The sequence below is a fragment of the Fusarium musae genome, chromosome 4, assembly GCF_019915245.1.
Source record: "Fusarium musae strain F31 chromosome 4, whole genome shotgun sequence".
Taxonomy (NCBI): domain Eukaryota; kingdom Fungi; phylum Ascomycota; class Sordariomycetes; order Hypocreales; family Nectriaceae; genus Fusarium; species Fusarium musae.
Window position 1 is genome coordinate 2,554,018 of NC_058390.1, and position 27,060 is coordinate 2,581,077.

The 27,060-nt window shown below is 50.4% G+C and overlaps 9 protein-coding genes across 9 annotated transcripts; 6 read left to right on the plus strand and 3 right to left on the minus strand.

The window, feature by feature from the left end:
• Positions 1 to 306: 306 nt before the first annotated feature.
• Positions 307 to 3,435, plus strand: J7337_005712 (uncharacterized protein; the record flags this gene model as incomplete). Its single annotated transcript, XM_044823386.1, has 3 exons — positions 307 to 330; positions 433 to 509; positions 591 to 3,435. 3 exons carry the CDS (start codon positions 307 to 309, stop codon positions 3,433 to 3,435), a joined length of 2,946 nt encoding a protein of 981 aa, XP_044681877.1.
• Positions 3,436 to 6,762: 3,327 nt separating this feature from the next.
• Positions 6,763 to 8,210, plus strand: J7337_005713 (uncharacterized protein; the record flags this gene model as incomplete). The annotated part of the gene is made up of 3 exons (XM_044823387.1): positions 6,763 to 6,877; positions 6,935 to 7,595; positions 7,643 to 8,210. The coding sequence occupies 3 exons, from the start codon at positions 6,763 to 6,765 to the stop codon at positions 8,208 to 8,210; spliced, it is 1,344 nt and encodes a 447-aa protein (XP_044681878.1).
• A 662-nt stretch (positions 8,211 to 8,872) lies between these two features.
• J7337_005714 (uncharacterized protein) lies at positions 8,873 to 9,794 on the plus strand (the record flags this gene model as incomplete). Its single annotated transcript, XM_044823388.1, has 2 exons — positions 8,873 to 9,236; positions 9,301 to 9,794. The coding sequence occupies 2 exons, from the start codon at positions 8,873 to 8,875 to the stop codon at positions 9,792 to 9,794; spliced, it is 858 nt and encodes a 285-aa protein (XP_044681879.1).
• Positions 9,795 to 9,885: 91 nt separating this feature from the next.
• Positions 9,886 to 10,233, minus strand: TFB5 (TFIIH complex subunit tfb5; the record flags this gene model as incomplete). The annotated part of the gene is made up of 3 exons (XM_044823389.1): positions 9,886 to 9,933; positions 10,013 to 10,161; positions 10,215 to 10,233. The coding sequence occupies 3 exons, from the start codon at positions 10,231 to 10,233 to the stop codon at positions 9,886 to 9,888; spliced, it is 216 nt and encodes a 71-aa protein (XP_044681880.1).
• A 1,256-nt stretch (positions 10,234 to 11,489) lies between these two features.
• Positions 11,490 to 11,748, plus strand: J7337_005716 (uncharacterized protein; the record flags this gene model as incomplete). Its single annotated transcript, XM_044823390.1, has 2 exons — positions 11,490 to 11,536; positions 11,583 to 11,748. The coding sequence occupies 2 exons, from the start codon at positions 11,490 to 11,492 to the stop codon at positions 11,746 to 11,748; spliced, it is 213 nt and encodes a 70-aa protein (XP_044681881.1).
• Positions 11,749 to 15,840: 4,092 nt separating this feature from the next.
• Positions 15,841 to 20,999, plus strand: J7337_005717 (uncharacterized protein; the record flags this gene model as incomplete). Its single annotated transcript, XM_044823391.1, has 2 exons — positions 15,841 to 20,893; positions 20,947 to 20,999. The coding sequence occupies 2 exons, from the start codon at positions 15,841 to 15,843 to the stop codon at positions 20,997 to 20,999; spliced, it is 5,106 nt and encodes a 1,701-aa protein (XP_044681882.1).
• A 1,359-nt stretch (positions 21,000 to 22,358) lies between these two features.
• J7337_005718 (uncharacterized protein) lies at positions 22,359 to 23,442 on the plus strand (the record flags this gene model as incomplete). The annotated part of the gene is made up of 2 exons (XM_044823392.1): positions 22,359 to 22,512; positions 22,574 to 23,442. 2 exons carry the CDS (start codon positions 22,359 to 22,361, stop codon positions 23,440 to 23,442), a joined length of 1,023 nt encoding a protein of 340 aa, XP_044681883.1.
• A 257-nt stretch (positions 23,443 to 23,699) lies between these two features.
• Positions 23,700 to 24,410, minus strand: RPL22 (60S ribosomal protein L22; the record flags this gene model as incomplete). The annotated part of the gene is made up of 4 exons (XM_044823393.1): positions 23,700 to 23,826; positions 23,918 to 24,114; positions 24,250 to 24,306; positions 24,396 to 24,410. 4 exons carry the CDS (start codon positions 24,408 to 24,410, stop codon positions 23,700 to 23,702), a joined length of 396 nt encoding a protein of 131 aa, XP_044681884.1.
• An 821-nt stretch (positions 24,411 to 25,231) lies between these two features.
• On the minus strand, positions 25,232 to 27,004 carry J7337_005720 (uncharacterized protein; the record flags this gene model as incomplete). The annotated part of the gene is made up of 2 exons (XM_044823394.1): positions 25,232 to 26,847; positions 26,923 to 27,004. The coding sequence occupies 2 exons, from the start codon at positions 27,002 to 27,004 to the stop codon at positions 25,232 to 25,234; spliced, it is 1,698 nt and encodes a 565-aa protein (XP_044681885.1).
• Positions 27,005 to 27,060: the final 56 nt, after the last annotated feature.

Here is a 27,060-nt window from a genome sequence, read left to right on the forward strand (position 1 = left end):
AGGCAAAACTCTTGGCTTCTACGCATGCAAAACAGTCAGACATAAGGAGGACTTGCCAGCCACTTTCACCCCCTGCACACACAACTTCTCTCTACAACTGTCGAAACCTGTCTTCTTCAACAACAAGAGCCATCTCCAATCCGCAGTTTCCGGTTCTCCGAAAATTCCAAGCTGAATATCGATCGAGCCGGTATGGTCAATCGCTAAGGGCTCTCAACTCCGCCACGAATTTGTCCACCGAGCTTCCCGATATTTGAAACCTCCACGGACGCGAAATCTTTGGCTGCCGGTAGAATACCATACAAAATGGCGGGCATTGAACAGCTTGAAGTTCATAGCAAGGCATGTAACTAGCTTTCCCTGCATTACAGATGCCGCGCGCCAGGCACCATACGAAGAATCGACATAAACTTCTGGCTAATACGGAACTAGTCGTATATTGTTCGCTGGGTCAAAGTCGATGAAGGGAATACACTATCGTGGAGCGTACAACCTCACAAGAAGTCCATGTACGCGCACCTCCATCTTGAGCCGCTTGGCGCGAACCTTCCCAGGCCCATGAATGAAGCTGTGTACTAACATGACTTTAGTAATTTTGGCATTGTCAAACATCCCGGCAGCGGTGCCACCACTTTTGCATCTTCTACAGCTGAAGATCTGAATAATGGAACTGAAGAATCGGGTGGTACCTCGGACGGGAAGTCTGCCCGCTTCTCGAAGAAGGATATAAACGCACAAGAGCTGCTAAAAAGCAAAGGATTTATACCCATCAAATGGATTGGTAAATGCGAAGCGGATAAGGTGTCCATCGGCACGTACGAGGTCAATCACGACCAGAGCGGAATGTACGGCCTCGTGTTCGATAACACGTTCTCGAAACAGACATCCAAGACGGCGACTTTCGTGGTAATGACATATCCTACAGGGGCACCTCCTCAGACTTCGTCACATTTGCCTAATCTTCAAGCACCGAAAGCTGGAGCTAGCCAAACGAGTCTCGGGCGGCACAGTAGCCCTAAGCTTGACGGGGTTGCCTCTGCTTCACTAGACAGTCTTCACAGTCACAACGCCGTAGCAAACTTGAACTCCGTTTCTGGCCGTAGTGAGGTTGCCTCGGGCAATTATCATGTGGGTGTTCTCCACAAGAGGCGTCGCAAGAAGGGACAAGGCTACGCTCGCAGGTTCTTTTCGCTTGACTACTCGACATGCACTCTGTCGTACTACTATAACCCTAAGTCCTCTGCGCTCCGAGGCGCTATTCCCCTAAGCTTAGCCGCCATCGCTGCAGATGAGCGACGGAGAGAGATCAGCATCGATTCCGGCGCTGAAGTCTGGCATTTGAGAGCCCCGAACGACAAGGAATTCCAAGACTGGGCACATGCGCTCGAAAAGGCGAGTCGCGTTGCAAGGGGCTTGGAGACGCTGGACCTACCCAAGAATGATCACTTGAAGATCAATACACGCCAGCTTCAGCCTATTCACCAGTCCTCTCCTCAAGAAGACAGGGAATGGGAGCAGGTCGAATCCCTGGTTAGCCGCGTGGTTGGTACACGCGATGCACTTCGACGCCTGACCCGTGAGGTTACAGCCCAAGCAAAACCGCCACCAGTAACCAGTCCTCAATATCTTTCACCTGGAGCCACGACTAGTGCTATCGACGAGAACGACACGTATTTCACACCCCCTCCCGAACAGAGGCGCTCCTTCTGGAGAAGAAAGTCAAACACTCCTGCGATATCCCCTGCCACGCTGGGAGCGCCAACAGCTATGGCAGTACCAGCGCCAGGTGGCGTCACTACGACTATTTCTGCCAATATGCCGAATCACTCAAGGAGACAATCCAAGGGGCTTGTTAGAGAGGAGCGCTCGCTGCAGGATCATTGTCAATCACTTCTGACGGACCTTGACTCAGTTGTCTCCGAGTTCACTACACTTATCAACAATAGTAAGCGCCGCCGCATGCCAGTGCCCTTGTCCGCAGGTGGCGTGTCAAGGAAGAGTATAGACACTGTTTCGACAGCAGACGAATTCTTTGATGCTGAAGATGCCAACTCAGCCGTTCTTAAAATTGATGGCAGCGAAGACGAAGCTTCACGATCAGAAGAGGCAGAAGACGAGGAGGAGGATTCTTTCCGAGACAATTCTTCTGTGTCGTCTATAGGAGAGAATGACACAGCAAACTTGGACGATGCATCTCATCTTTTCCCCACGAAACCAAAGAGCCTTACACCGTTGCCAATTGAGCAAGCCATTACCAGGAGATCAACCATACCACCTGCAGCTGCAGCCGCACCGAGTTTGATCGCATTCTTCAGGAAAAATGTCGGCAAAGATTTTAGTACCATCAGTATGCCCGTTGCCTCGAACGAACCGTCATCTATGTGCCAAAAGGTGGCTGAGCAGTTGGAATACGCACAGTTACTAAACCAAGCTGCAAAGCAATCTTCTCCAACAGACAGACTCTTGTTCGTCGCAGCGTTTGCAGTCTCGCAGTTTAGTAGTGGTCGAGCCAAAGAGCGTGCTATCCGGAAGCCCTTCACACCTCTACTGGGCGAAACCTTTGAACTGGTTCGAAGCGAAAAGGAGGTGCCCGGAGGCTTCAGACTTTTAGTCGAGAAGGTCCAGCATCGACCTCTTCTCCTTGCCATGCAAGCAGACTCAGCCAACTGGTCGTTCTCCCAATCACCAGCCCCAGGTCAAAAGTTTTGGGGCAAGAGCGCTGAAATCACGACAGACGGCCGTGTTCGAATTGTGCTACGTCTATCAAATGGCTCCGAAGAGCGATATTCATGGAATATTGCTACTATGTTCTTGCGCAACGTGGTTATGGGTGAAAAGTACGTGGAGCCTGTAGGCACAATGCATGTCGTCAATGACAGTACATGTCACAAGGCTGCTGTTGAGTTCAAGAGCAAGGGCATGTGGGGCGGACGTATTGAGGATGTCAGTGTGGAGATTTTCAACCCCGAAGGAGTAAACACAGGCAGCGGCTTGGTTGGTACATGGACCAACAGCTTGAAGACAACAGGCAAAGGTGGCGGCCAGGAGATTTGGCGTGTTGGACCACTGGTGGAAAATGCTGCCCAGACATTCGGTCTCACAACTTTTGCTGCCAGCTTGAACGAGATTACAGAGATCGAGAAGGGCAAACTGCCTCCTACGGATTGTCGCCTGCGACCCGATCAGCGTGCGTACGAACAAGGCGCTATCGATGATGCTGAGGACCTGAAACAAAAGCTGGAGGAAGCTCAGCGCGGTCGACGCCGAGAGCTCGAAGAGCGGGGTGAGACATACAAACCTCGATGGTTTGTCAAGGTCGAGAACGCTCCAGAGGGAGAGGAAGTGTGGAAGCTCAAGACAGGAAAGGATAGTTACTGGGAGGAGCGCGCAAAGGGAAGCTGGCAAGGGGTTGAGGACCTCTTTAGGCTTACGTGATGATTGATGAAAGTTAGACAGACACAAACATTGGATTCAGTTTTTGATACCCCTAGTCGAATGAATTGTTTGTAGAGTTCTTATGGAGTGTAATCAAGACTGTTGGTTAAGATGACAGGTCGCTGATGGGAGTTTAACATATATAAGATAGAGTGTGTGCAAAAGAAGGATGCTTAGACCATCACTGTTCTAGAGTCAGCTTATGAGGTAATGCTGGCCAAGCTTAAGACGTACGTCTTGATTGAGGAGTCAGTTTTAGGTACCTATGTAAGATAAGTTGAAATTCAAATGATTATCATGCAATCTTCCTCTTGCAGACCTGGGGTAATAAAACCTCTGTCATGAGGATAAGGTGTCCAAATCAACTGGTTAAAGAACCTACTAATATACACTGAACTTGGTTAATATTTTCATCGCTTGGGGTTAAGGTCTCACGTTTTCTTGGCTCCCCTACGCAAAGTGTCACTTGGAACATCCTATTGCAGCTAAACAAAGCCAAGCATTTTCTTGGCTCTGAGATAGAGTGGTGACCCGTCTTTTGGTGCATGTACTGGTAGGGGATGTGACGCACCCCAGGTAAGGTTACCAGATGAAAAGAGGGCCTTTGGTATTGTGAAGAACCACAGTGTTTCACACGAGGGCCGTTCTTGGCTGAGCGCCCAGATCTTGAGTTTAATTACGCAGCAGGCGAGATGTGATGTTGGCGTTGCGGTGAGAATCCTGAGTGAGGCGAGTGGTTGTGAGGGATGAGGGAGGCAGTGCAGGGTGATCGACGTGACGATTGAAATTTGGCCTTGGTCTTGGTTGATTTGACGGGTCTAGGAGATAAAACCAAGCAAAATCCCATGTCAAGTGCTACTCATCGTCATATGGATCCAGTGCTAACAGTCGGAGCTCAGACTGACTGATGCCAGCTACTTAGGATGAAGAAATGTTAAGACTCAAGATATGCGGTATCTGCCTGTACTTTGATATAATACACGGAAACGGTCTCAACAATAACGAGTGCTTGACGACCAGCAAGATTTTGGTAAGCTAAGTACTAAGCCATACGAGAAGTCGAATTTCTATTCTTGTTCTTCAATGGGATAATACGGTATGGCCCATAGACGTGAGAGCCTGCCCTGGGCTCCACTGAAGTTTAGCGGCACGGGAGTGGCAGAATGACCCCTGCCGATCATTGAATCTGCAGGTGAGAACCTAAGGTATGGATGGAAGAAATTCTTATTTGTGCTATTAGTGACAGATACCCAGGTAGGAAGTTTCTTTTAAGCTTACCTGGATACCTTGGTTTTGAGGCGAAAGTCTTGATTCTGACTTGATAACAAAACCTGTGACGAAAGCATAAATGAAAAAGAACTCTACGAATCACTCAAGATATCTATCTACCCAGACATTCAATGCCAACCCCAGACCAGCCTTCACCAAGCATCACGATGAACAAGGCAATAGAGGGACTGTGCCACCAGCTGGAGCCGTTTAAAAAGGAGCCTCAGGGGGGGGAGGGTTACGAGACGAGTTTCAGCGGTGCGCCAATCGCTGATCAGGAGGCGCTTGCTCCAGCCGAAAGGGAGTGTCATGCATGAGCAAGGGGAGGCGTGTACCGAGAGCTTAAAATGCATTACGACGACTTTGGTGGGTCAATTGAATTTCAACATTGAGCGAAATCCAGGCCAAGAAACGAAAAAGAGAGGACAGCAAGTGATGCCAATGTACTACAGGCCTTGGACCGGTCATAGAACCGGAAAGATTGAGTTGCTGGACTCTTGGTTTGTGGCTGAGCACTCTTGAAAGTTTCTTGTCATCCATAGGTAGTTAGGCGTTGAGGTGTTTGTTGGCACAAGTGAGATGTACAAGTATGGATGTATACGAGTGATGCAGCACCATGGGCAACACTAGCCAAAATACGGATGACGAGAACAGAGTTTTAAAGCTAGAGGGCAAGATGGTTAAATGTTTGCTTGTGTCGATCCTCTTTATAGTGACGAGTACGTAAACATACATACCTACTCGTCACCTACTGATAGCCGCCTCGTTTGTACGGATGTTGCAACAGTTTGTTCTTCACCAAGCGACTACCCAGGGACAACACATCAGCAGACTTCACACCACTGGCTAGGTCTAATCCTTCAGTGATAGGCTGGGTTAGCACGGAGTACAGCCCATTGATTCGTGTACCTGACTTCCATCATCCAAGTGTGAGCACAACAAGACACAATGTGTGACGATGCAAATGCCGGTAGATGGCAATTCAAACACACTCGTTTCATCCGACAAGATAGCTTCACAGCACTGAGTTACTAGTACATACAAGAGCATTGTACACTGCTGGATTTGATCGTCAACCCATCATCATGCTCTCTTGGGCCCTTCGAGATTAGGCAGGTACTGGTAGTACATAGGTGTTCCACCATGAATTTGTGGAAACTGAAATTACTGGACCAGACGTGCCCCACGCTTAATCCCCAATCCATGGCTTCCCCTTGGATTCGACGGAAGCCCATCCAAGCCTTCCAAGGAAGAGAGATGCCCACAGTGGCCGGCGTTAGACGCTTGGACTGACCACCTCAGTTTCCATTCTTGACCTGGGAGCGGAAGAGTCTGCATCGTTCGTTCGTCCAATGCCCCAATTGGTACCGTGAAACGAGTTACTCACTAACTCACTCACTCATTAGTCGGTATGGAGGTTAGTACTTATCCAGACACCCCGTCTCTCCCTAGATTGGTAGGTCAGTACCAAGATAATGCCGAGTGCTCTATACGGAGCAAGCTTAGTACTTACAGTACCAGTACCAGCCCATTTCAGGGATCAATCACTTGCCATCCAATCCAACATCCCTTGATACCACCACTATCCACGTTCTATCCTATCCCGTTGTGTCATTCTGTGATTGTCGATTCTAGTTGGTCCTGCCTTGTCACTTTGTACCACACCCCAGCCCATCATGGACGGGAGTGAGTGGAGGGCATCTATCCCATCTTCCCACCTCCATTGCCTACTATTTTAAACCCCCATTCCAACCTCCGTATCACGCTCGCTTTCCCTCTTTTCTTCTTCCTCCCTCCATTGATTTTTTAATTCCTTCAACTGCCCTTCCAACCGGTTAACGCCTTTCTGTCGTTTTCTCTCCGGTCGAGATCTTCTCTCTTCTTTCGTTCCCACCTCCCAACTCCCTCGTTGTTGGTTTTCTTCTACTTGGACTGTAATTCTACTTCCTCACCTGATCCACTCATTTCGATCATTTTCCACCCTCGAAATCGTCTCTTAACGACAATTCTTGAACCGTACTAATCTGTCGCCATACCTTTCAAACAATCAACTCAAAAATGAAGACCGTTGCTTTCCTCTCCGCCTTGGCGGCTGTCGCTTCGGCTACCCCTACTCTCAAGGAGCCTCCCAGCAAGCGTGCTTCCCTCCCCGCGGTCTCGGTTTCCGGCAATGGTTAGTAGTCAATTGCCTTAGGAGTCGGATGTACAGTCAATATTGACAAACAATTAGCTTTCTGGACTGGCAAGGACCGATTCTACCTCCGAGGTATCGACTACCAGCCCGGTGGTGCCTCTGCTAATGAGGATCCTCTCGCCGATCCCGATGTTTGCAAGCGTGATATCAAGTACTTCAAGGAGCTCGGCGTCAATGTTGTTCGCGTCTACGCTGTCGACAACAAGGCTGATCACGACGAGTGCATGAGTGCGCTCGACGCCGCTGGCATCTACCTCGTTCTCGATGTCAACAACCCCAAGTACTCCATCAACCGTGCCGAGCCCGGTCCTTCTTACAATGCCGCCTACATCCAGAGCGTTTTCGCCACCGTCGAGATGTTCGCCAAGTACGACAACACACTCGCTTTCTTCTCCGGAAATGAGGTCATGAACGACGAGAAGGATACCGACAAGTCCGCTCCCTACGTCAAGGCCATCACTCGTGATATGCGAAACTACCTCAAGGCCCGCAAGCTCCGCCAGGTTCCTGTCGGCTATTCTGCTGCCGATGTTGCCTCCAACCGCATGCAAACCGCTCACTACATGAATTGCGGTTCTGAGGAGGTTCGATCCGACTTCTTCGCTTTCAACGATTACTCCTGGTGCAACAGCGACTTCAAGACCTCTGGCTGGGACGTCAAGGTCAAGAACTTCACCAACTACGGTATCCCCATTTTGTAAGTCGATTCATCACTCATGTTGGCCTCTCCTGACCTTTCACTAGCCTGTCCGAGTACGGTTGCATTGAGAACCGCCCTCGCAAGTTCGAGGAGCTTGAGCCCCTGATGGACAGCCAGATGTCCTCAGTCTACTCCGGTGGCCTTATGTATGAGTACTCCCTCGAGGACAATGACTACGGTATCGTCACAATCAAGAACGGCAAGGTCACAACCGAAAAGGAGTTCGATCTCTTCAAGTCTGCTCTCTCCAAGTACCCCATGCCCACTGGCACTGGCGGTGCTGCCAAGACCTCCCATGGCGTTGCTTGCCCTACATCCGAGTCCGTCTGGCAGGTCGATCCCAGCTACCTCCCAGAGATGCCCTCCGAGGCAGAGAAGTACATGAAGGACGGTGCCGGCAAGGGCCCCGGCATCAACGGCAAGGGATCCCACTTCGACACTGACAGCGGTACCGCCACTGCCAGCGTTGCCATGGGCTCTTCCACTTCCACAGGCTCGGCCTCTGCCTCTGATGATGATGATGACAGCGGCGCTGCTAGCCTTGGCTTCGGTGCCTTGTACGTCTCCGCTGCCGCCACTCTCTTCACCCTTGTCGGAACCCTTTTGCTGTAGATGGCAGGCGTGCCGTCTCTTTATTTGTTTTCCTTGTTAGTGTGGGGATTGCCTTGTGGTCAGAGTTATGATTTAGGCCCCCCTCTTGGTTTTCATGACGGGCACAAGATGTTGGGGAAGAGCGCTTGATTACATAGTTGGGCGCGCTGCGCTGGGCACGCCGGGTTCGTATTTTTTCAACAGGAGCATTGGCGTCTAGCCCAGGCAGGGCAGACGATCCGGAAATGATTATAATGCTGTCTGGGCGGTTATCGCCTTTGTCGTTTCAGTTAAAGGGATTTAGTGCCGAAGCACGTTCAATAGACTTTCATTAAACTCGATACGAATATCCGCTGCCTCAACGGTGTACACGTTATAAACGTTAACTATTCATTTGTAGGTACTACCTGAGGGACGTATGCAACAATCGATTGCGTCGCACGTGAGTTGAAGTTATTAGCCGTAGAGCCTGGGCTAGATTTGGTGGGAACCTCGGCATCTCCATCAGCAGCCCACCTCTGACATGGGCTGTGTCGCAGCCAAGATCAAGCTACCTACCTTAACCCATGGGACAGTTTATTAGCCCGAGATTCTTTCATCCCTTATAAGTAGTACTCTTCTTACAATACCATTCATACTCTTCTCTTTTCAACGTAATCGCAACCGAGTTAAAAGTCCACACAATGTCTTCCATCGCACCTCTTCCCGCTTACACATCTTACAAAAACATAATTGTCAGCTCACCAAACCCTTTCGTCGCTCATGTCGAGATAAACCGACCTCAAAAGCTCAACGCCTTTACTCAAGAACTATGGCTCGAGTTTGGGCGTGTCTTCAAGCAGCTCAGCGGTGATGAAGACGTTCGTGCTGTTGTAGTCAGCGGCGCTGGCGACCGAGCCTTTACCGCAGGGTTGGACGTGCAGTCTGCGTCCAATGATGGAATCCTCTCTGGTTCTCAAGCGGATATCGCCAAAAAGGCTAAAATAGTAAGAAACCACATTGAGGAATTTCAGGACTCGATTGGCGCTATGGAGAAGTGCGAGAAACGTAAGTGTCACTGGTCCAACGATTTGCTATGATGGATCACTAATATGTGGGATTTAATTTGCAGCTGTCATTTGCGTGCTTCATGGTGTCTCTATTGGCCTTGCTATTGATATCGCCTGCTGCGCTGACATCCGCATCTGCGCCTCCAACACACGCTTCGCCGTCAAGGAAGTTGACATTGGCATGGCCGCTGATATCGGAACACTGGCACGCCTGCCCAAGCTCGTTGGCTCAACATCATGGGTTAAGGACGTTTGTCTCACGGCCCGAGACTTCTCAGCCCAAGAAGCATTATCAGTAGGATTTGTGAGCCAGGTTCACGAGGGCAAACAGGCGGCTGTGCAGGCTGCTGTGGCCCTGGCAACCACACTTGCTGACAAGAGCCCTGTTGCTGTACAGGGAACGAAGGAGCTACTCAACCACGGCAGGGATCATACTGTTGCTGAGAGCTTGAGGTATACGCAAGTATGGAATGCAGCGGCTGTGCAAGGCAAGGACTTTTCGTCGGCGTTGATGAGTGGATTGAAGAAGACGAAGCCGAGGTTTGAGAAGTTGTAGTTTAGTTGTTGGGTGCTCGAAAGGACCATAGGCGCATGTCGTTCGGGAATAAAATTGTGTATATATTTCGATGATTTCATATGCTCAAAGCCTACTCGGAACCGGACTCCTCTTCAGGAGGAAGGTTTTCTTTGAGTCGCTGGGAATGTGTCAGTCAAACAAAGCCATGTTCAGTCGCAAGTAACTTGGGTAAAGATGGTGCTAGCAGTTGAACGTACTTCTTCGAGCTTATGCTTGAGCGTTGAGACCATGGTCTCTTTCACAACCACGCGTTCATCGTCGAGGTCCTCAATGATGTAGTCATGGTTAGCACTGTCGATGCTGACAATGATAGACTTGATTGAAGGATCGCACTCGATAAGAACGCCTAGCATGGGTAAGCTGGGATACTCAGTGCCCAGAAAAGAGTGCGAGACGAACCTCTGATTGCACGAGGCATCTTGGACCAGTTCGCGGAAGCGCAACAATAGGTCCAGAAAATGCTCTAAGGATTATAATGAGGTTTAAGTTCAGGTTATGGTTGACGCTTCCCCCATAAAAAGGGTGGAGTTTAATGGCACGGGAGCCTTGCATGACGCACGGACCATATGCCATTTAGGTATCTAACGTCAGAGCCTGCATGGAATCATCAGATGCCATTCCAAATAATGTTTATTCATCCTTCGGCTGCCCAACGGCAAAGCCCGTAACTATACTGTGCGTGCCTGGCTTCGCAGAGCTGTTCATCTGGGAAGCCGAACTAAATCATGTGGCAAATTGGACCTGGGCGCCAAATGTTACCTCATCGCCCTCGTACTAAGCTGAGCATATTTGTTTGCGTACATGACTGTTGCAGCGTATTACTTAGTCGTTGTGAGTGGCGTTGCTCGTTCTCAATACGCCACTAGTCCAAGGCAGAGTTGAGAAGCTGTAGTCTAAGGGCCCGGCCTTCCATGCCGAGTTCTCTCGTTTGTCTGTCGGTATTCTTCAATTTGTTGTATCCGACTGGGCTGTGCCCATCATAGATAGATATCATGGCCAGAACAGGTGACGGGCGGCCAATTTGTCCCGGCTCCACCGGCGGACGGCGACATTCAACGGTCCTTACCTTACATATACATACATCCAGATCTAAGCTACTGTACTAAGCCACTATGATGAAGTCACCTTGACAGTGGGGGATGATCGGCTACGCGGCTCTGTAATGGAGGCATACGAATGCAAAAGGTTAAGGTAGAAGCCGAGGGTGCACAAAGTACAAAGAGCTGCCCTTTCCCCCAGGTTTGGAGTCGGGAGTTGGAGTTACTTACTAGATGACGCCACTCTATCAAAGTCTCTGACCTCACACCTTGACAATCTATCATTTTGATGATTCTTGATTCCTGACGTCTCACAAACTAAATAACAAGAATAAAAAGCCCTTTATATACATATCCATTTGAGATTCGATCACATACAGATCTTGTCTGAGACATCCGATAATATAGTCCAGTCAACACATATCAATATCATTTGATCGAGTACCTTACTTATACGCTGTAAAGATACATCTGCTATTGTGATGGCAACAAACGACAACACCGACGACAACACCGGTTTCTCATTTGGCGCACAGCCCTTTGCCTGGGTTCTCATTCCTCTCTTTGTCATCTTAGTTCTCGGTCTAACCGCCACCATTATCCAAGTGAGACGACGTCGACGTCGTCGTGGGAACCAATGGCCCGGCCAGACTGCCGGAGCTCCTGTATATACCGGCCTCCGCGGTGGAAGAAGAATGGGACATCGCCGATCGCCATGGAATGGTACCAGGTCTGAAGAAGGGCTCAATGAACTGGGACAGGCACCGCCTCCATACGATGGCAAAAAGGAGACGCAGGATCCCCTGGAACTGCGGGATCTCGAAGCCGGGAACATGCCGCCTGAGTATCCTGCTCACCCTGCGCCGGCTGTAGTGACGGATGGTCGAAGAAGTTGATTGTTGGACTTTGGCTATTGGATGATGATTTCCCCCCATATGTTCGTTCTTGGACCGTTTTATACCTACCTTTTTGCCTGGAGTTCGAGAGGGATAGGCCGGGAGGGTGTGTATTCGAGGAAAGAAGTGAATCAAAATGAGATTGCGTACCGATTGATATTGCCATAGCAATGAACAGTTCTGTGTTTTCGTCTCATGAGATAAGATCGAGCTGGGTTTACTGATATCCGTTCCGATCAAGCTTGCCCGATTAGCGAGACCACTCACTCTGTACATGAAATAGTCGTGCAGAGAAAAGATATCCGGGAGACTCAAGTGAAAGTGTGGAAAAGCTAAACTGAACGATGAACCGACACTCCCTCCCTCTTTCGAGGTAGACAAGCTTTATCGTCTTGGTCTCTATAATAATTCAGACTTTGAGCTTGCCTGGATACTCATATACGAATTGCTAATCAAATGAATTCAAAGAAACCGAGTGGAAGGACTAAGAATACATGGTTGCAGATTACATGACGAAGTCATCCTCTTACAAGCCACCGGAAGCAGAGTGCTATACGGGTCGTCTGCGTGTGATACGACTGGCCTCAGACGACCCGGTTGGCTGCATGCATCGAGGACGGTGTCACAGGTGATGCTGTCATCAACTTCCACAGGGGTTAATAACACCGATAGGACGAAGGGGTCTTTCCCTGTGGTCTTGCCATGCTGAAAGCAGGATGTCGTGGTGACCAACTAACCTCAAAACACGGGATCGCAGCAATAGCTACAGTAGTTAGTCGGGGACTACAACAACGGACTGTAGGGGCTCTGGGCCAATACTAATTGTACCGAGCCACAAAAAGGGGTACTTTTTCTCTCTGGGCTTTTGTTGACAGTTTGCTTTGGCTCGCTGCAGAATCAAGGAGTAAGTAGTGCCTCATGAGAGCCTTTGAAGACTCTGTGAACTTTGGCGGTAAGCCTGAAACAGTTTCGTTGTTGAGAACATTTGTTGCAAGTCAAACGATATAGAAAATTGAAAGTTGTCCTGGATCTAAACTTTAGAGGTGTCCTATGCCTTTTCGATGTGTCTCGCATGAGTGAAAGGGTCTTTGTTCGGGGGATCCACAGAGGGTTTGCGAGATCTTATGATTCATGTCATGCTTGGTAAAGCCTAGTTCGCCTCATCTTGACAAATGGATGTCGTGGTGAAATAGGACAGGAAGACCAGGATAACCCTAAACCATAATGGAAGGTAGAGAGGTGGTTGGAGAGGATATAAGGGGCACCAATTAAGCAAATGGGGCAATGTTTTCTTAGTGTGATGATGGAGGAGGCTGGAGATGCGAATGGGCTGAACATGAGCGGCAAAAGTCAATGTTCCGAGTCGGGTTACGGAGCATGCTTGAAAAGACGGAAAGCTAGACACGAGTAAAGTTGAGCCGCGGTAAGTATGATTTTCTGGAACATGTTAAATCTATCCGTATTAGGTGGTGGTGTTGAGGTCAAGGTTTGGTCTGGACGCTAGATTCGACCAAGAAGCTTCTAAAGCACTATTATGCTTGGAACCGGTAACTTATCTGAAACCTGTGGATAATGGTATGTCGCTGTCTTTGTGTAGAGAATAAGGTACCGTAGTTAGGCTATTCCTTAGGAATGAGAGTGTTTCATAATAGTTTGAAGACAATTCTGACACTCATAGTGAGTGAGTGAGTGAGTGATTCAGCCCTACAATCCACTCACAAGAGCGAAATGAGCGCCTATGGATCCGAGTGGAGGTCGGACTGGGACTCTGGTGATCTTTTTGATAAGATTGCTCAGCTAATATCGCGTATCTTGAACTCTTTACGAAGCGACTTGGGCAACTTGTGAAGTTATGAGAAGCGCTGACGGTGTCAACAAATGCAGCCTCATCACGGGCCTCGCCCTCATGGTCTGACTTGTTTTATTAGTCAAATAAATGAGGCTCACTCGAATGATTCTTTCCCGTCTCTAGGGACGCAGCCACCCAGCCGCACCTTTCCCATCCTGGCCCGAAGCTGGGGCCGTGGCGCTGAACGAGGGACGGCTGAAGTCTGAAGATTAATTACAGTAACAAATAGGCGGACAGGGGTTGGAGTGATTGACGAGGGTGATCAAGTGAAAAGAGAGGCTGGGGAAGAGGATTGTTTGGGAGTGCAACGATTGCCGGGACCTGATTCGAAGGGAAAATAGAAGATGAATCGTTTTACAACAGGGGGTTTGTCGTACCAGAGGTGGAAGCCCAACGTTTGTCTGCCTGTCGTGGTTTGATACTGGAGCATCTGAGCATTGGTAGTATCTAGAGAGGCAGAGAGGCAAGGAGGCTGGTTCTGCGTGGCAACTGGCAACGCAACAACTTGGAGACCGCTAGTTGGAAGATCCTGTTTTGATAGAGAGGGAGGATGCTTATTCGATGCTAAGGAGGAGTTGGATGGGATGAGGATGGTCATCACATCACACACAGCAAATCACGTATCACACACATGAAGCGTTACGATGAACTCGTCGGGCCTCGCTACTGTGCATCCAATGTGTGCTCTGCATGTTTCCTGCACGTTTTGGTGCATATCTCATTCCCCTCGTGTCCTTGGAAGATCGTCTATTGGCAGAGGAACCACGGGCATAGCGTGTTGAGCTAGGTGGCATCCCGGCGGGCCGGCGCTATTGGACAGCCCGCCTCGGCAGAGGTGCCAGAGACAACTCATCACCCCAAGGCACTAGCCTGAAAATGAAAATCTCGAGGGCCCAGCCGCTGAACCAGGTGGATCTAATATTTACCTAGAGTGTGATGACCGAGCCCGAGGACAACACAATCCAATCTGATATATGTTGTCAAACGAAGTACTCCGTAGATTTGCTGGTGTTGTTTAGAGCAATACCTACGCAGAAGAGATCCATGCGGAATCCAATACCTAAAACATCATAAGCTTCTTGGTTCCACTTATGCTGGCTGACTCTAATAAGTCGCATACCTGCCTAGGTACCTAGACTTTTCGCATCAAGATCTTCCTCAATACACCACGAAGCCATACATCATCGATAATTTTAGACCTCACTCATTGAAGCTTTAAACTTTAGCGCGTGCTGTGAGTTTACCAACTACCTACTCCATATCCCATCAATATTGCACAAAGATTAAAAAGAAAAACGGCCTGACCGTTCCGCATCAACACAATCCGTTTTCCCCAACCTCCAGATCTCTCGCCCAACCTCCTCGATTCCCCTTGACACAACTGCACCTAAAGTGAATGCCCTGTTCCTTTCCCCCCCAAATCAGTCTAGATCATATTACCTTGTATCCGTAACCCTTCTTGATTTTCTGTTTCGGCTCTCTTCCGCTCCGTCTGACACTGACATCTGGCGGTTTTCAGTTCTCTGTTCCTTGTTAATTGCTAGGTTTGGTTGCTGTGGGCAACTTTGCTGGCCCATTCTTTTTTCCTAGCCCCCCCAAGGCCCCAGGCGTCCCCCCCGCCGAGCTGCCTGACCTTACCTTACGGGATCCACATCCCATGAGCCTTCTTCACACCATCCTTTACAATCGACCACGCCGCACGTCGCATCCTTAACCCTTCCCCCAAATCTTTCTCCTTCTCGAATTCCCCACGGAACCTTGAGGCTTCTAAGGCCAGGTCAAATTCGAGTCGAGTCGAGTCGAGCTGTGTCGGTTGTCGACTCTTGTAAGTAGGCATCGCTATCGACTGTCCTGTCTCTGGGTAGTTGGTAGACGTCCAAAGTTATTTCCTTTCTTCTAATCGGGTCGTTTGTTTGTAAGTCTCTCATCCTTCCTTTTCCCTTGACCATTGCTTTACCCTTCTCCGCTTCATGAGTCGAGCGAGTAGTTTTCAACGCATGTGGCGATTCGTTACCCCATATAATCGGCCTACACCGTTATTTCTCCTCCGTTGGGCATTCGGGTTTACTGATATGTCCTACTAGACAATCTTTGTTGCTCCTTGATTCCGCATGTCTTGATATCAAACCGTTAATCAGCCAACCCCTCCTCTCCCACCGGTGTTTCTGCATTCGCTCCGGATCGCAGTCCTGGGAAGAAAGGGCCCCGAAACACCTCCACTTAAGAGCCTCACCAGATTTACGATGGGTGTATCTTCCAGAAAATCTCTTCCACTTCCCGCCCCTACCGAAACCGAGACTAATACCACCCCCACCGATCTCACAACAACGGTGGATGGGGTGAATCCCGGTGACGAGAAGTCCTCCTACTCTATTCCTGAAGACGGAACACCCGTCACCATTGCTACCCGTGGACACAAGGCCAGCAAATCTCAGACCTCATTGCTCATCGAGTACTTTGAAGGCGGCAAGTCAACTGTCGGTTCCACAGGCGAGCGACGTCCTAGTGTCCGCGTCCGCCTTACACCATCCAAGAGAGGCCGTTCCGATCACCATCTGCAAGTCACAGAAACAAAGGGCGCTCGCAACACCTCTGTGACTCGACGGATACCGTTGGGAGATTCTGAGTACTTCGACGGGGACGACGGCAACAGCATGAGCTCCTACGCTTCTGCTACCGAAGAGTCCAACGTCTCGAGAAATCCAATTGACATTGAGATTGATCGTAGCCACACTGGACGACGACGACGACCTGCCAGCCCATTGATCCCTTCGGAGACCTACAACGTCAACGCTTCAGACATATCCGCCATTCCATCTGACAGCTTTCTCGACGGCGACGCCAAGGGTGACAGTCCATCAGCAACCCGAGAGATGGTTGCAGCAGCAGGCGCCGGTGCACTTGCCGGTGCTGCAGTAGATGAATTGAAGAACCGGAAGAGTCGAAACAGAGACAGGTCAAAGGTGTCAGAATCAAAGTCGTCGAGGGAAAAGTCGACAGCAGAGAGAAAGCGTCGACCAAAAAGCAGGACCAGCAGTGTTTCTGAGAGGACGGAGGAGCCTATTAAAGCCCATCGCCGTCGCTCTAGCAGAAGTCAACAGGAATCCAATGTGTCAGGACTTGACTCGAATGTCTCAGCTTCTCATTTGGCTCCCAGCCATCGCACCCACGCAACGCATTCCTCACGCTCAGATGTCTCTAAATCCTCAATCAACAACCCCAAGCTCCTCGAAACAGTCGAAGACGCCATCCGCCGCTTGATTCTGCCCGAACTCAACGCTCTTAAGCGAGAGACCAGCAAGAGGGAGAGCCGACGCGATTCCTTTACTTCGTCTGCCACATCAGTATCTAAGGATGAGTTAACCCCCGACCGCCGGCGGTCGTCAGGTCAACGGAATGAGCCAAAGGATAGACGCAATAGAGAGGCTCGTCATGTCCTCGAAGCTAACTCTGATGTGAGCCATGATTCTATTGAGGATGACTACCAATACGAGAATGAGAATGTTACACCCAAGCGAAGTGGTGGTGACATGCTCAAGGCTGCTGCAGCCGGTGCAGCAGCAGCAGGCATTGGCTCATCACTCCTCTCAGATAGCACACAAGGCGACCGAAAGCCGAGAGAAAGACGGCGTCGGAGAGCCGAGTCTGCTCATAGCCGTGGCTTGAGCCGCGACCATCATGCTGACCAGTTCGACGACGATCCCGTGGTTCCTCAGCCACCCATGCCTCTCATGAGTGAAATTAACCCCTCGGAAATGACCAGGACTTCCATCCGATCTGCCGATACCGACAGGCCTCATTCGGCTAGCGAGGAGATCACGCCTGTTAAGAACATTCCGGGTGGATATGTCTCTGGAACCTCGACACCTACGCCTTCAGCAACTCCCTCAAATCTCGAGACAACATTATCCACGCAGCACGCCAACGTATCTCATGGCGATTTGACTGCTTTGCCGCGCGGTCAGAAGGATTACGTGGAAGAGTATGAACCAGACGAGTATGGCCAAAAGCATCCTCTCGAACGACAAGGCCAATATGAAGAAGATGACATTTCTGACAACGATTATCCTGAGGGTGGATATGATAACTCCTATTTCGCTACCCAGGATGTCCCTCCTCCATTAAAGTATGTTCCCTACCAGGCTGGTGCTCGAGGCCTCAGCCCCATCCCCAGTGTTTCTGGCTACACTGAGGGCGGCAGCGAATATCACCCTCGCAACTCCAGGAGTATGCATTCTACGAGTGATGCTTACTACGAGCGATCTGGGGATCGTCGCAATAGCCAGTCTACGCCTTCTCTGAACTCCCTCCAAGAAAGAGAAATGGGCCAAATGTCACCTCAAAGTTCTGGTGTAGGTTACCGAAACACCACCTACACGGATGACAGCGAGTTGGACAAGGTCGCGTCTGGACAAGCTGTTCGTGGCGTTGGTGCCAACCCCAACCTGGTTCACCCTCCTATGGGGCCTGAATCAGCAGTTGCTTCACTCGTTGAAGGCTCGATGCTCGACCAGTCCATGCTGAGCGGCTCCTACAGCGACTACCCTGGTCCTCGCGACTCGACTCTCTCTTACGACGACCAGTCAAGGACTTATAGCAGCCGCGGTGCGAGCCCTGACAAGAACTACATAGATGGTAGTGAGTTGGAACCCGAGAGGCATGCTACACCTAGTGCCAGATCTCATACCAAATCACAAGAGTTCACTGAGTATGATCTGGATGAGCATGGCCGAAAGGTGCCCCGAACAAGGTCACCCACGGCTTCAGAAGTTGCTATTGCGACTGGCGCCGTTGCTGCTCTCAAGGCGGCGCAGGGTAAGAAGCAAGCAGCTACCGAGGAGCCAGAGGAATACCAAGGCGCCGGCGTCTTCCGTAACAAGTCCTTCAAGGAGCGTACTTTGGAAGGTCATGAGCCTCGTAACACTCCAGCTCACAGCATCGACCGCCTTTCTTATGACGACTCACCCAAGATGACTGCAAGTGGTCTCCCCGACTTTAACAATCCCATGCCTGAATTTGGCTACATTGATGATGATGATCACACCAATCCTTCAGTTGTCCAAGAGCGTCTTGCTGGCGAACACCACGATGATGCTTCTGAAGGCCGAGCAACACCAACTCCCCGAAATGTTGCCGAGCAACGCGCTGAGAGCGCTGCCAGCAGTCACGGACCTGGTGCCGCTCAAGTCGCCGGTGCCGCTGCGCTGGGCGCTGCCGCTGGAATGGCTGCTACCAATGCTCACAGCCGTGAACCCAGCCAGGATCAAGATGAGTGGCAGCGGACCTCTGACGACCGCAAGCGAGACACCCTTGTCACCAACCCATACGAGGACGCCAGTCCTGTCGCCAACCCTGCCCTGAATGACAACCTTTTGGGAGCCCGGGGTTTTGGGGCTCCTTACCACACCGGAAGCCCTGGCTTCGGCCCCAAGTATGACGAAGGCTATATGTCCAATGGCAACAACCGAACTCCCGATCTCCAGCCCAAGGGCAAGGCTCTTCAGTTGTCTCTGCCCGGATCTCCAAATGATGCTGGCCAGGACCCCTTCTACGCCCCCAAGGACGCTCGCCACCTCAGTGGCATGTCTCAAGGCATGGGGTCACCATTCTACGATGCAGCCACTGGTCAAGGAATTGACCGCATCGAGAACAAGGACATTGTTGCCCTGATGCAGCACCTGATGGTTCGAGATGCTCAGCGCAGTGCCCGCGATACGGAAATTGTTGCACTGCTGATGAATTCTGCCCTTGAGATGCGAACTTCTCTGAACGAGCTTAGAAACCTCGTCCAGGACACTAGCGACGATGTCATTTTCGCCGGTGTTGAAAATACTGAGAAGCTTCAGAAGGCAATCAATGGCCCTCGCCCCTACCCTGGGGCCCGATCGGTTCAAAGCATCTCCCAGGTTGACACTTTCAATGAAGCCGCTGCCAAGAAGAACCTATTCAAGCGAGCTTTCCAAGGTCTCAGCAACAAGGGCACGAGCGACTTCAAGCGTATTGAAGAAATCCTGATGCAGATTCTCGGCGAGGTTGACGAGCTTAAGGGACAGAGCACCGCCCCCCCCGTTTCCACCAGTGGTGGTCGTGGCCCCTCCTTCGACAACCTGCAGCCTGAGGGCCACTTCGAGCAAGATCGAGGCTATGAGCCTGAAGGCAACTCGACAATCACCCCCAGCCAGTCTGGTCACTTCTCGCTCTCCCACTCCCGATCTCGGCTTGCCAACGAACGCAAGTTTTCTGATAACCGCATCAGCACCGTTGCTGAGCACGAGGATGAATACGAGCAGGCCCATCCTAGCCCGACTGGCGAGCGCAGCAACCCCAACATGCTGACACCGGAGCGATCAGGCTTCCAGCGCGGAAGTTCTGTTCCTCTTGACACACCCCCTCAACCATCTGGTGTTGCTCAGCCAATGAGCAACGAGAATACTCCTCGCACAACAGAGAAGCAAAAAAAGCACAAGTCCGGTCTTTCGGGTTGGTTTCCCAAGATTTCCAGGTGGTCTGGAACAACAGCCTCCAGCGCTGGCAAAGGCAAGAAGGAAGCCAAGTATGATGACTACCCTCCCTCGCGCTCAGGATCTAGCTTAGGCGAGTATAACGATGGGGATTACAGTCATGCCCCTTACGCAGAGGACCAGCTACATACCGGATTCTCCCAGCAAGAGCTCGCGTCGGTGCCCAATGCCGGTGATGCCATGCCAGCGCCTCTCCGCCGCGAAATCAACCATACTCCAGGCAATGCACCCAAATATCAGGTTCACCGAAACTCATTGAACCTACAACACCCCCAGCCCAGACAGGGCCAGACAGAGCGCTTCCGCAATGCTCTGGAGTTCTCTGCTCAAGAATACAACGTCCCCATGACACCTAGGTCGGCAGATTGGGGTGGCTCGGTTTCGAGCTTAAACCAAATGGCTCAAAACACCAACCGATACAGCCAGGCATCATCAACAGGTGCTCCTCAGGATCCTGCCTACTGGACCACATCTCCAACCGGCCCCCCTCGACCTCCCAAGGAGCCCATCGAGCCCACTGGTAGTCCCTCAGCTCTGTCCCCCCCCAGGGGTAGCCGCATCTCCAAGTTGGCGAAGGGTAGCCCCGCCCCTCATCCCAGTGATGAAAGCGGATATGCTACTATGAGTGGTACTCATGTCAGCCACCTCACAAGCAGCCCAAAGCCTGAGAACCGTAACCTCAATGCCGCTTTGGGTGTCCCTACTCGTCGACCTAGTGGGCCACGAGCCATGACCCCCAAGAGCCCTGAGGATGAAACTCGTCGACGCAAGCGAGGTAAGTTCGATTTGATCCGTGTCTAATATCCATGCCTCTAACCTTTGAAGCAGATACCTTCGGCAGTGTTGCATCTCATAACACGGATGACACGGAGACCTTTTAGAAAGAGGATAACCGTGGCAGCCGTCCACTACCAAGATGCTAATCTATATCTTATCGGAGAACGATACAGTGCCTTGCTTTTCTTGACACCAAACTTGGCTCTCCCTCTGGAGGTTCTGGCTGGTGGTCAGTTGTATGGACTTTTTATGGACATGAAACGGCCTTTAGGTGGACGACTTTGCTATTAGCGCGAAAAAGAAAGACAGCTTTAGACTGAAGGGGTGGCCAGCTGAAACAGCAGCAAGATGAAGGGCTTAATAAACAAACAACCGAACAACCAAAGAAACGGGGGAGAAACAGAGGATGGACAGGTGTTTACAACAAATACCGAAAGAGAAAACAAAGAGGAAAAGAGGATGCAGGAAAGGGATATATTTGCATACAGGGGGCTTTTGCTTCACTTCTTGACGACGACATGACATGGCTTTCTTACTGCAGAGCGATACGTCAATGGTTTGATTTGCGAGCAATGATTTAACTCGGATTGGATATCATGAGCGGAATGGGGAAGGATGCTACGGCAGGATAGCACAAACATAAGCATAAGCAAAAGCACAAAGTGGATGGACATGATGTGCGTGGACATATTTTCAAGTTAGATAGTTGGGGTTCCTGGTTGTGTTTAGCTTTGTGAGTGTGAGATAGATACCATGCCGCTGATATTGGTTGTAATTGGGAACGAGAGGAATCCAATCGATATAAGTCCAGAGGGATACCACCGCAATGTATCATGTTCCTTTGCAAGTGAAGTGAAAAAATGGCTCCTTCAGCCAGCGTTGTAGAATGATGCATATAGCCCAACGTTAGTCTACCGTTAGGCGTTCGTTATAAGTTAGGTAGGTTTTAGCGTACCTACAGAGAACTACCTACCTAAAGTACAAGTACCTACCTCGGGTAGGTAAGGTATGGATGGATACGGCCCCAGAGTATCCGGGGGAAGGCCTTAAAGTCCGGAGACTGCCAACTAAGGCCCAAGTTAATAGGCTGCTAAGCTAGGTCCCTTAAACTAGGTACCTAGGTAAACCCATTTCCAGGTCGCTCCGACTTCGGTAAAGAAGTAGGTACCAGTGCAGACAGCTCCCCCAGCTGCCCAGGTCCGGCGAATAACGATCTTCAAAAAGTTGTATGCGTCAGCATTCAACTTCTGAATCGGGGACTTTTCGACATCTCTTCAGCCCGAATGTTTTCATATCTACAAGACTTTATTATCTCGTCTTTCTCTAATATTTCTTTTGGTCTGAACAGAAGCCTCGCTGTTATACCACCAAGCTTGAGCATTAGCTCTTCCAAAAGCTGCCGTTCACTCCTTGGAAGAGATTCATGACGAACAGACTCGCACGAGTCAAATTACACACAGACAATGGCTGCAGACGTGCAAGGGAAGATTATATTGAATGAGCCAGAACCCATAAAGACAAAGGGAAAGAAGACAAGTAACGTCGGCGGTGGAAGCGGTGCACATGATTACAAAGGCTTTGTAGCGGGTGTCTTCAGCGGCATCGCCAAGCTCTCAGGTATGGACGTGTCCCTTATCATGACGGCTCGAGATGTAAAACATTGACAGACTTTTCATAGTTGGGCATCCATTTGATACTATCAAAGTCCGTCTACAAACAACAGACCCAAGTCGCTTCAGTGGCCCTCTGCAATGCGTCACCCAGACTATTCGCCATGAGGGCTTCCGCGGGCTCTACAAGGGCGCAACACCGCCTTTGGTCGGATGGATGTTCATGGACTCGGTCATGCTGGGCTCGCTCACCGTCTACCGTCGTCTCCTCTCAGAACATGTCTTCAACGTTGAGCCACTAGGAACCGACGTTACGGCATCTTCACCCGGCACAGCCCCAAAGGGTCACACAGCGCTACCTAGCTTCGGTCATGGTATCGCGGGAATATTAGCTGGCTCAACGGTGAGCTTCATTGCTGCTCCAGTCGAGCACGTCAAGGCACGATTGCAGATCCAATACGCAGCGCAAAAAGCAGACAGATTATACGCCGGGCCGATCGATTGTCTGCGCAAGATCTACCGCTACCATGGCATCAAGGGCGTGTATCATGGCCTCTCAGCGACCCTTCTCTTTCGAGGATTCTTCTTCTGCTGGTGGGGCAGCTACGATATCTTATCTCGACAACTACGCGAGAAGACAAACCTCAGTGCACCGGCAGTGAATTTCTGGGCGGGAGGCCTGAGTGCGCAAGTGTTTTGGTTGACTAGTTATCCGAGCGATGTAGTCAAGCAGCGCATCATGACAGATCCGCTGGGAGGCGGCCTCAATGATGGAGTCAGGAGATTTCCTCGTTGGAAGGACGCAGCAGTTGCTGTGTATAGGGAGGGAGGTTGGAAGGGATACTGGAGAGGATTTGTTCCATGTTTTCTGAGGGCGTTTCCGGCAAATGCCATGGCGTTGGTTGCATTTGAGGGTGTCATGAGATCGTTGCCATGAGGAGGCGCTAACACGAGAAGAATACGATGATGGCACGCAACAAACATACATGCCCGACAGCATCATCTTCAAGTCAGTTCACAAATTCGGCATTTACATCACTCAGGCATTGGGAAGAGAGCAAGAATATGAACACCGCAAAGAGTGCCACATAAAATGGCTGGGTCTATTGGCCGAGTCCTTGAAGAAACTTTTTGTTACCCCCTGTCCCAATTCACCAATCCATTCCTGCGCCGATGCAATGCAAATTGATTCGTTTACTCGTCGTCCTCGTCAGCCTCGTCGTTAACGACGTTGAAGAACTTGAGCTCGTAGACACCTCGGGAGGTGGAAACGACACGGAGCCAGTCACGGAGCTGCTGCTTCTTGAGGAACTTCTTGGTCCTGCTCACAGTTAGCATCTTGCTGGGTCATGCAATGTGATGTGATGTGATGTGCATCCCATCACCGTACTTCACTTCAAACAGAGACGTACAGGTACTTGAGGTAGCGACCAGAGAGCTCATTGTGGGCGGTGATCTCGATCTTGCCCTCACCGGTCTGCTTGACAACAACGTTGTCGCCGAGGTTGTTGGTGCGGCCCTCGACCTTGATACGGTCCTGGAGGAACTTCTCAAAGGCGGAGACGTCGAAGATCTTGTCGCTGGCAGGCTGAGAAGCATCGATGATGTACTGGCAGGATCAGTTAGCGATTGTGTCCCTCGTGGGGAGGTGTCTGTGTCTGTGCCACGTGAAATCGTCGTCGCAGTCGCAGTCGTAGTCGTCGTCATTGAGTCAAATGTCGACCTGGAGCTGGATCTCGCGTACCTTCTTGGTCTGCTTCTGGGCCTTGCCCGACTTCTTCTGTTGAAAAATGACCTTAGCCTACTGCATTCTTATACGGCTCCTCTCCTCGATGCGATACAATACGCTACGGGGGAGGGCCTAACAGCATAGCGATGTCATGTACGTACTGCCTGAGGAGCCATTGCGAATGGAATGGAATGGATTTTTGTGTCTGAAAAGGGACCGTGGTGTTTTTGTCGCAAAGAAGTCGAATCCTGCGCTTGAGGGGGGAAAAGAATCAGTATAACTCGAGTCCTCAGCTCCAAAAAGAAAGGTAATTCTGTGGGTGCAAAATTAGGGCTCTTTCGGATTATTTTCGGTGCGGAACTCCAGCATCATGTGACTTCAAGTAGACCACCGAGTTTCATGACTTGATGACTTCATTGATTATCTACCTAGAATCGAGACAATAGACAAAAAGATTGCACTCGGGCTATTTTGAAATCAAAATGCCACTCTAAAAGTCTGTATCGTAACTTGCCGAACGCATAATACCAAAGTGCTCATGATCATGTCCAATCTATGACCCAACTATCTATACTTATAGTTCTATCATGACGTTTATACTTCTTTGACCAGGACAATCAACTTGCGAGACAGAACACAAGAACTCACAGAAATGTTTCATGCGCCATTTTTGCATGACAGATTTAAAGCCAGTCAAATGCCGGAGCAAGATAGACAGATATGAACTATACTGGACTATACTGGACTATAGGTATTGCTTGGGCTCCTCGATAGGTCATGGCTAAGATAGGTACCAAGGCATGCACAGCCTGTGATTGGCTGTGTAACCCCTTTAGTCAGACTATCTGAGGACTGCCCAAGTCTTTTTAAGTTGTCAACCACAATCATGTCCCCTTTTACACAAAACAGATCTAAATACATGGCCACAGTCAAACGGAAACCCTGCATCTTTTCTCAATCATCGCTGACCTGACCTGACTCCCTCCCTAGGCTCCGCTCAGTTGGTCTTTTGGTGGTCGGCGTGAAGAATAGGGTCGAGCAGCTTCCTGTACTTTTCAAGAAGCATGTAGTGATAGCTCATGTAGATATCGGACAGTCGCTTGCGCTGATCCTTTTCATTCCCTTTCATATGCTTCGCTGCCATCTTGGTATCCTCCGGGAACTCCTCGTTCTTGAGGATCGGGTCGAGGTCCTTGCGAATAGCCTCGACAAGCATGCCACGCCATTGCATGTAGAGCTGTTGGAGACGCTTCAGCTGCTCAGCCTCGTCCCCATCAGCAAGCATTGGAGGATCGCCTTCTAGATCATACCAGTCCTCCCCTTGGCCTTTCTCCTTCTCCGCCTCCTTCTCCTTCTTCGCGTCCTTGGCCTGTACCTCTAGTGACCCAAAGTCCTCCTTGCAGCCATTTTCGCCGTTGCACTTGTAGACCTTGTACTCCTTGGTGATCACGAAAGCGGGCTTCTCTCCCTTCTCAATGACAGAGTGATGATCTTTGCTCTTATCATTCCCTAGCTTCTCCTTGATCTGGTCTCCAACATTTCCATAGAGAGTGTCTTCATACTGCTCAAGTGAGAATTTCTCAGTAGCCTCTTCTTTGGTAGCATCGGTCTTTTTGTCTTCCTTGCCGTAAGACTTTTCGTCCTTGTGTTTGGCGGCTTTGCCCTCCTTCTCCTTCTCATTCTCCTTCTCCTTCTCATTCTTCTTCTCCTGCTTCTGCTTGTTATGCTCCCCGGCATCTTTGGCTTCTGAGCGCTTCTTAGGGTTGTGGCTTGAAGCATGCTTCCCAAAATCCTCTTTGCGAAGAATTTCTTCATGGCTCATGCCCTGTACCTCTCTCGCTGCCTTTTCCCACTGGGCAATCTCAAGCTCCTTCTTGGCGTCAAGCAACCATTTTTCCTGTATGCGTGCATAACGATGAGCTCGATCGCTCACCGACTTGATCTGGTTTAGAACAAGCCGCTTCTCCTCGATGATCTTTTTTACCGACTTGCCCGTCTTCGTTATTTCTTGGGGATTCGCCTTGTCACATGTATTTTTGAAAATTGCGGCATATTGCACAAGTAGCTTTCCCCAACCATGTGCCGCTTTCCACAATCTCTCACTTTTCTTCTCGAGGTACTGCACTTCCATTTCTTTCTCCTTCAGAAGCAAGTCCTTATCCTTCTCGTCTTTGTGGCGACGGAGCAGCTTGGACTCTTTAGCGGAGCCAAAGTCACGATTGGGAGAGTTCCAACCATGGTCGGACCTGTGTGCTTCACCATCCGAATTATGGGCCTGGTGGTGATGAGAGCCTTTGGTGGTGAAGGCAGGGTCGGCTGCAGCGCTTGAAGCTGGTCTGGTCATCGTAACGGTTGTGGTTGTTGTCGTTGCGCGTAGGTTGACAGTCGAAGAAGACGCTGAAACAGTGGTGCTGCCACTTCCGACTTCACCAGAAGAGGGTGCAACAGAAGTGGTGAGAGTAGAAGTCGCAGTGACTACAGCTGGTGGTGCTGATGTTAATCCTGAGGTGACCAACCCAGCTGAGGCTGTCGAGGTAGCAGGTGCCTCGTTGTCACAGGGGCACGCAGCATCGGTGCCGGTAGTAGAGGCTGCTGCTCCAGAAGGGACGGTCCCTTCACCAGGATAAATGGTGGGCATTTCAGCGATTACGCTGTTCAGTCTGGTAGAAGCAGATGCCCATGACTTACGGAAGCTGACATAGCTGTCCAGGATGGGAACTGCTGCTAATGGCCCAGCGAGGCCCACTAGAAGAGTGAGATCAAGACGCATCTCGAACGCAAAGACTGATCTGACAAGTTAGGTTGCTGACTTGGTGAGCGTATCAG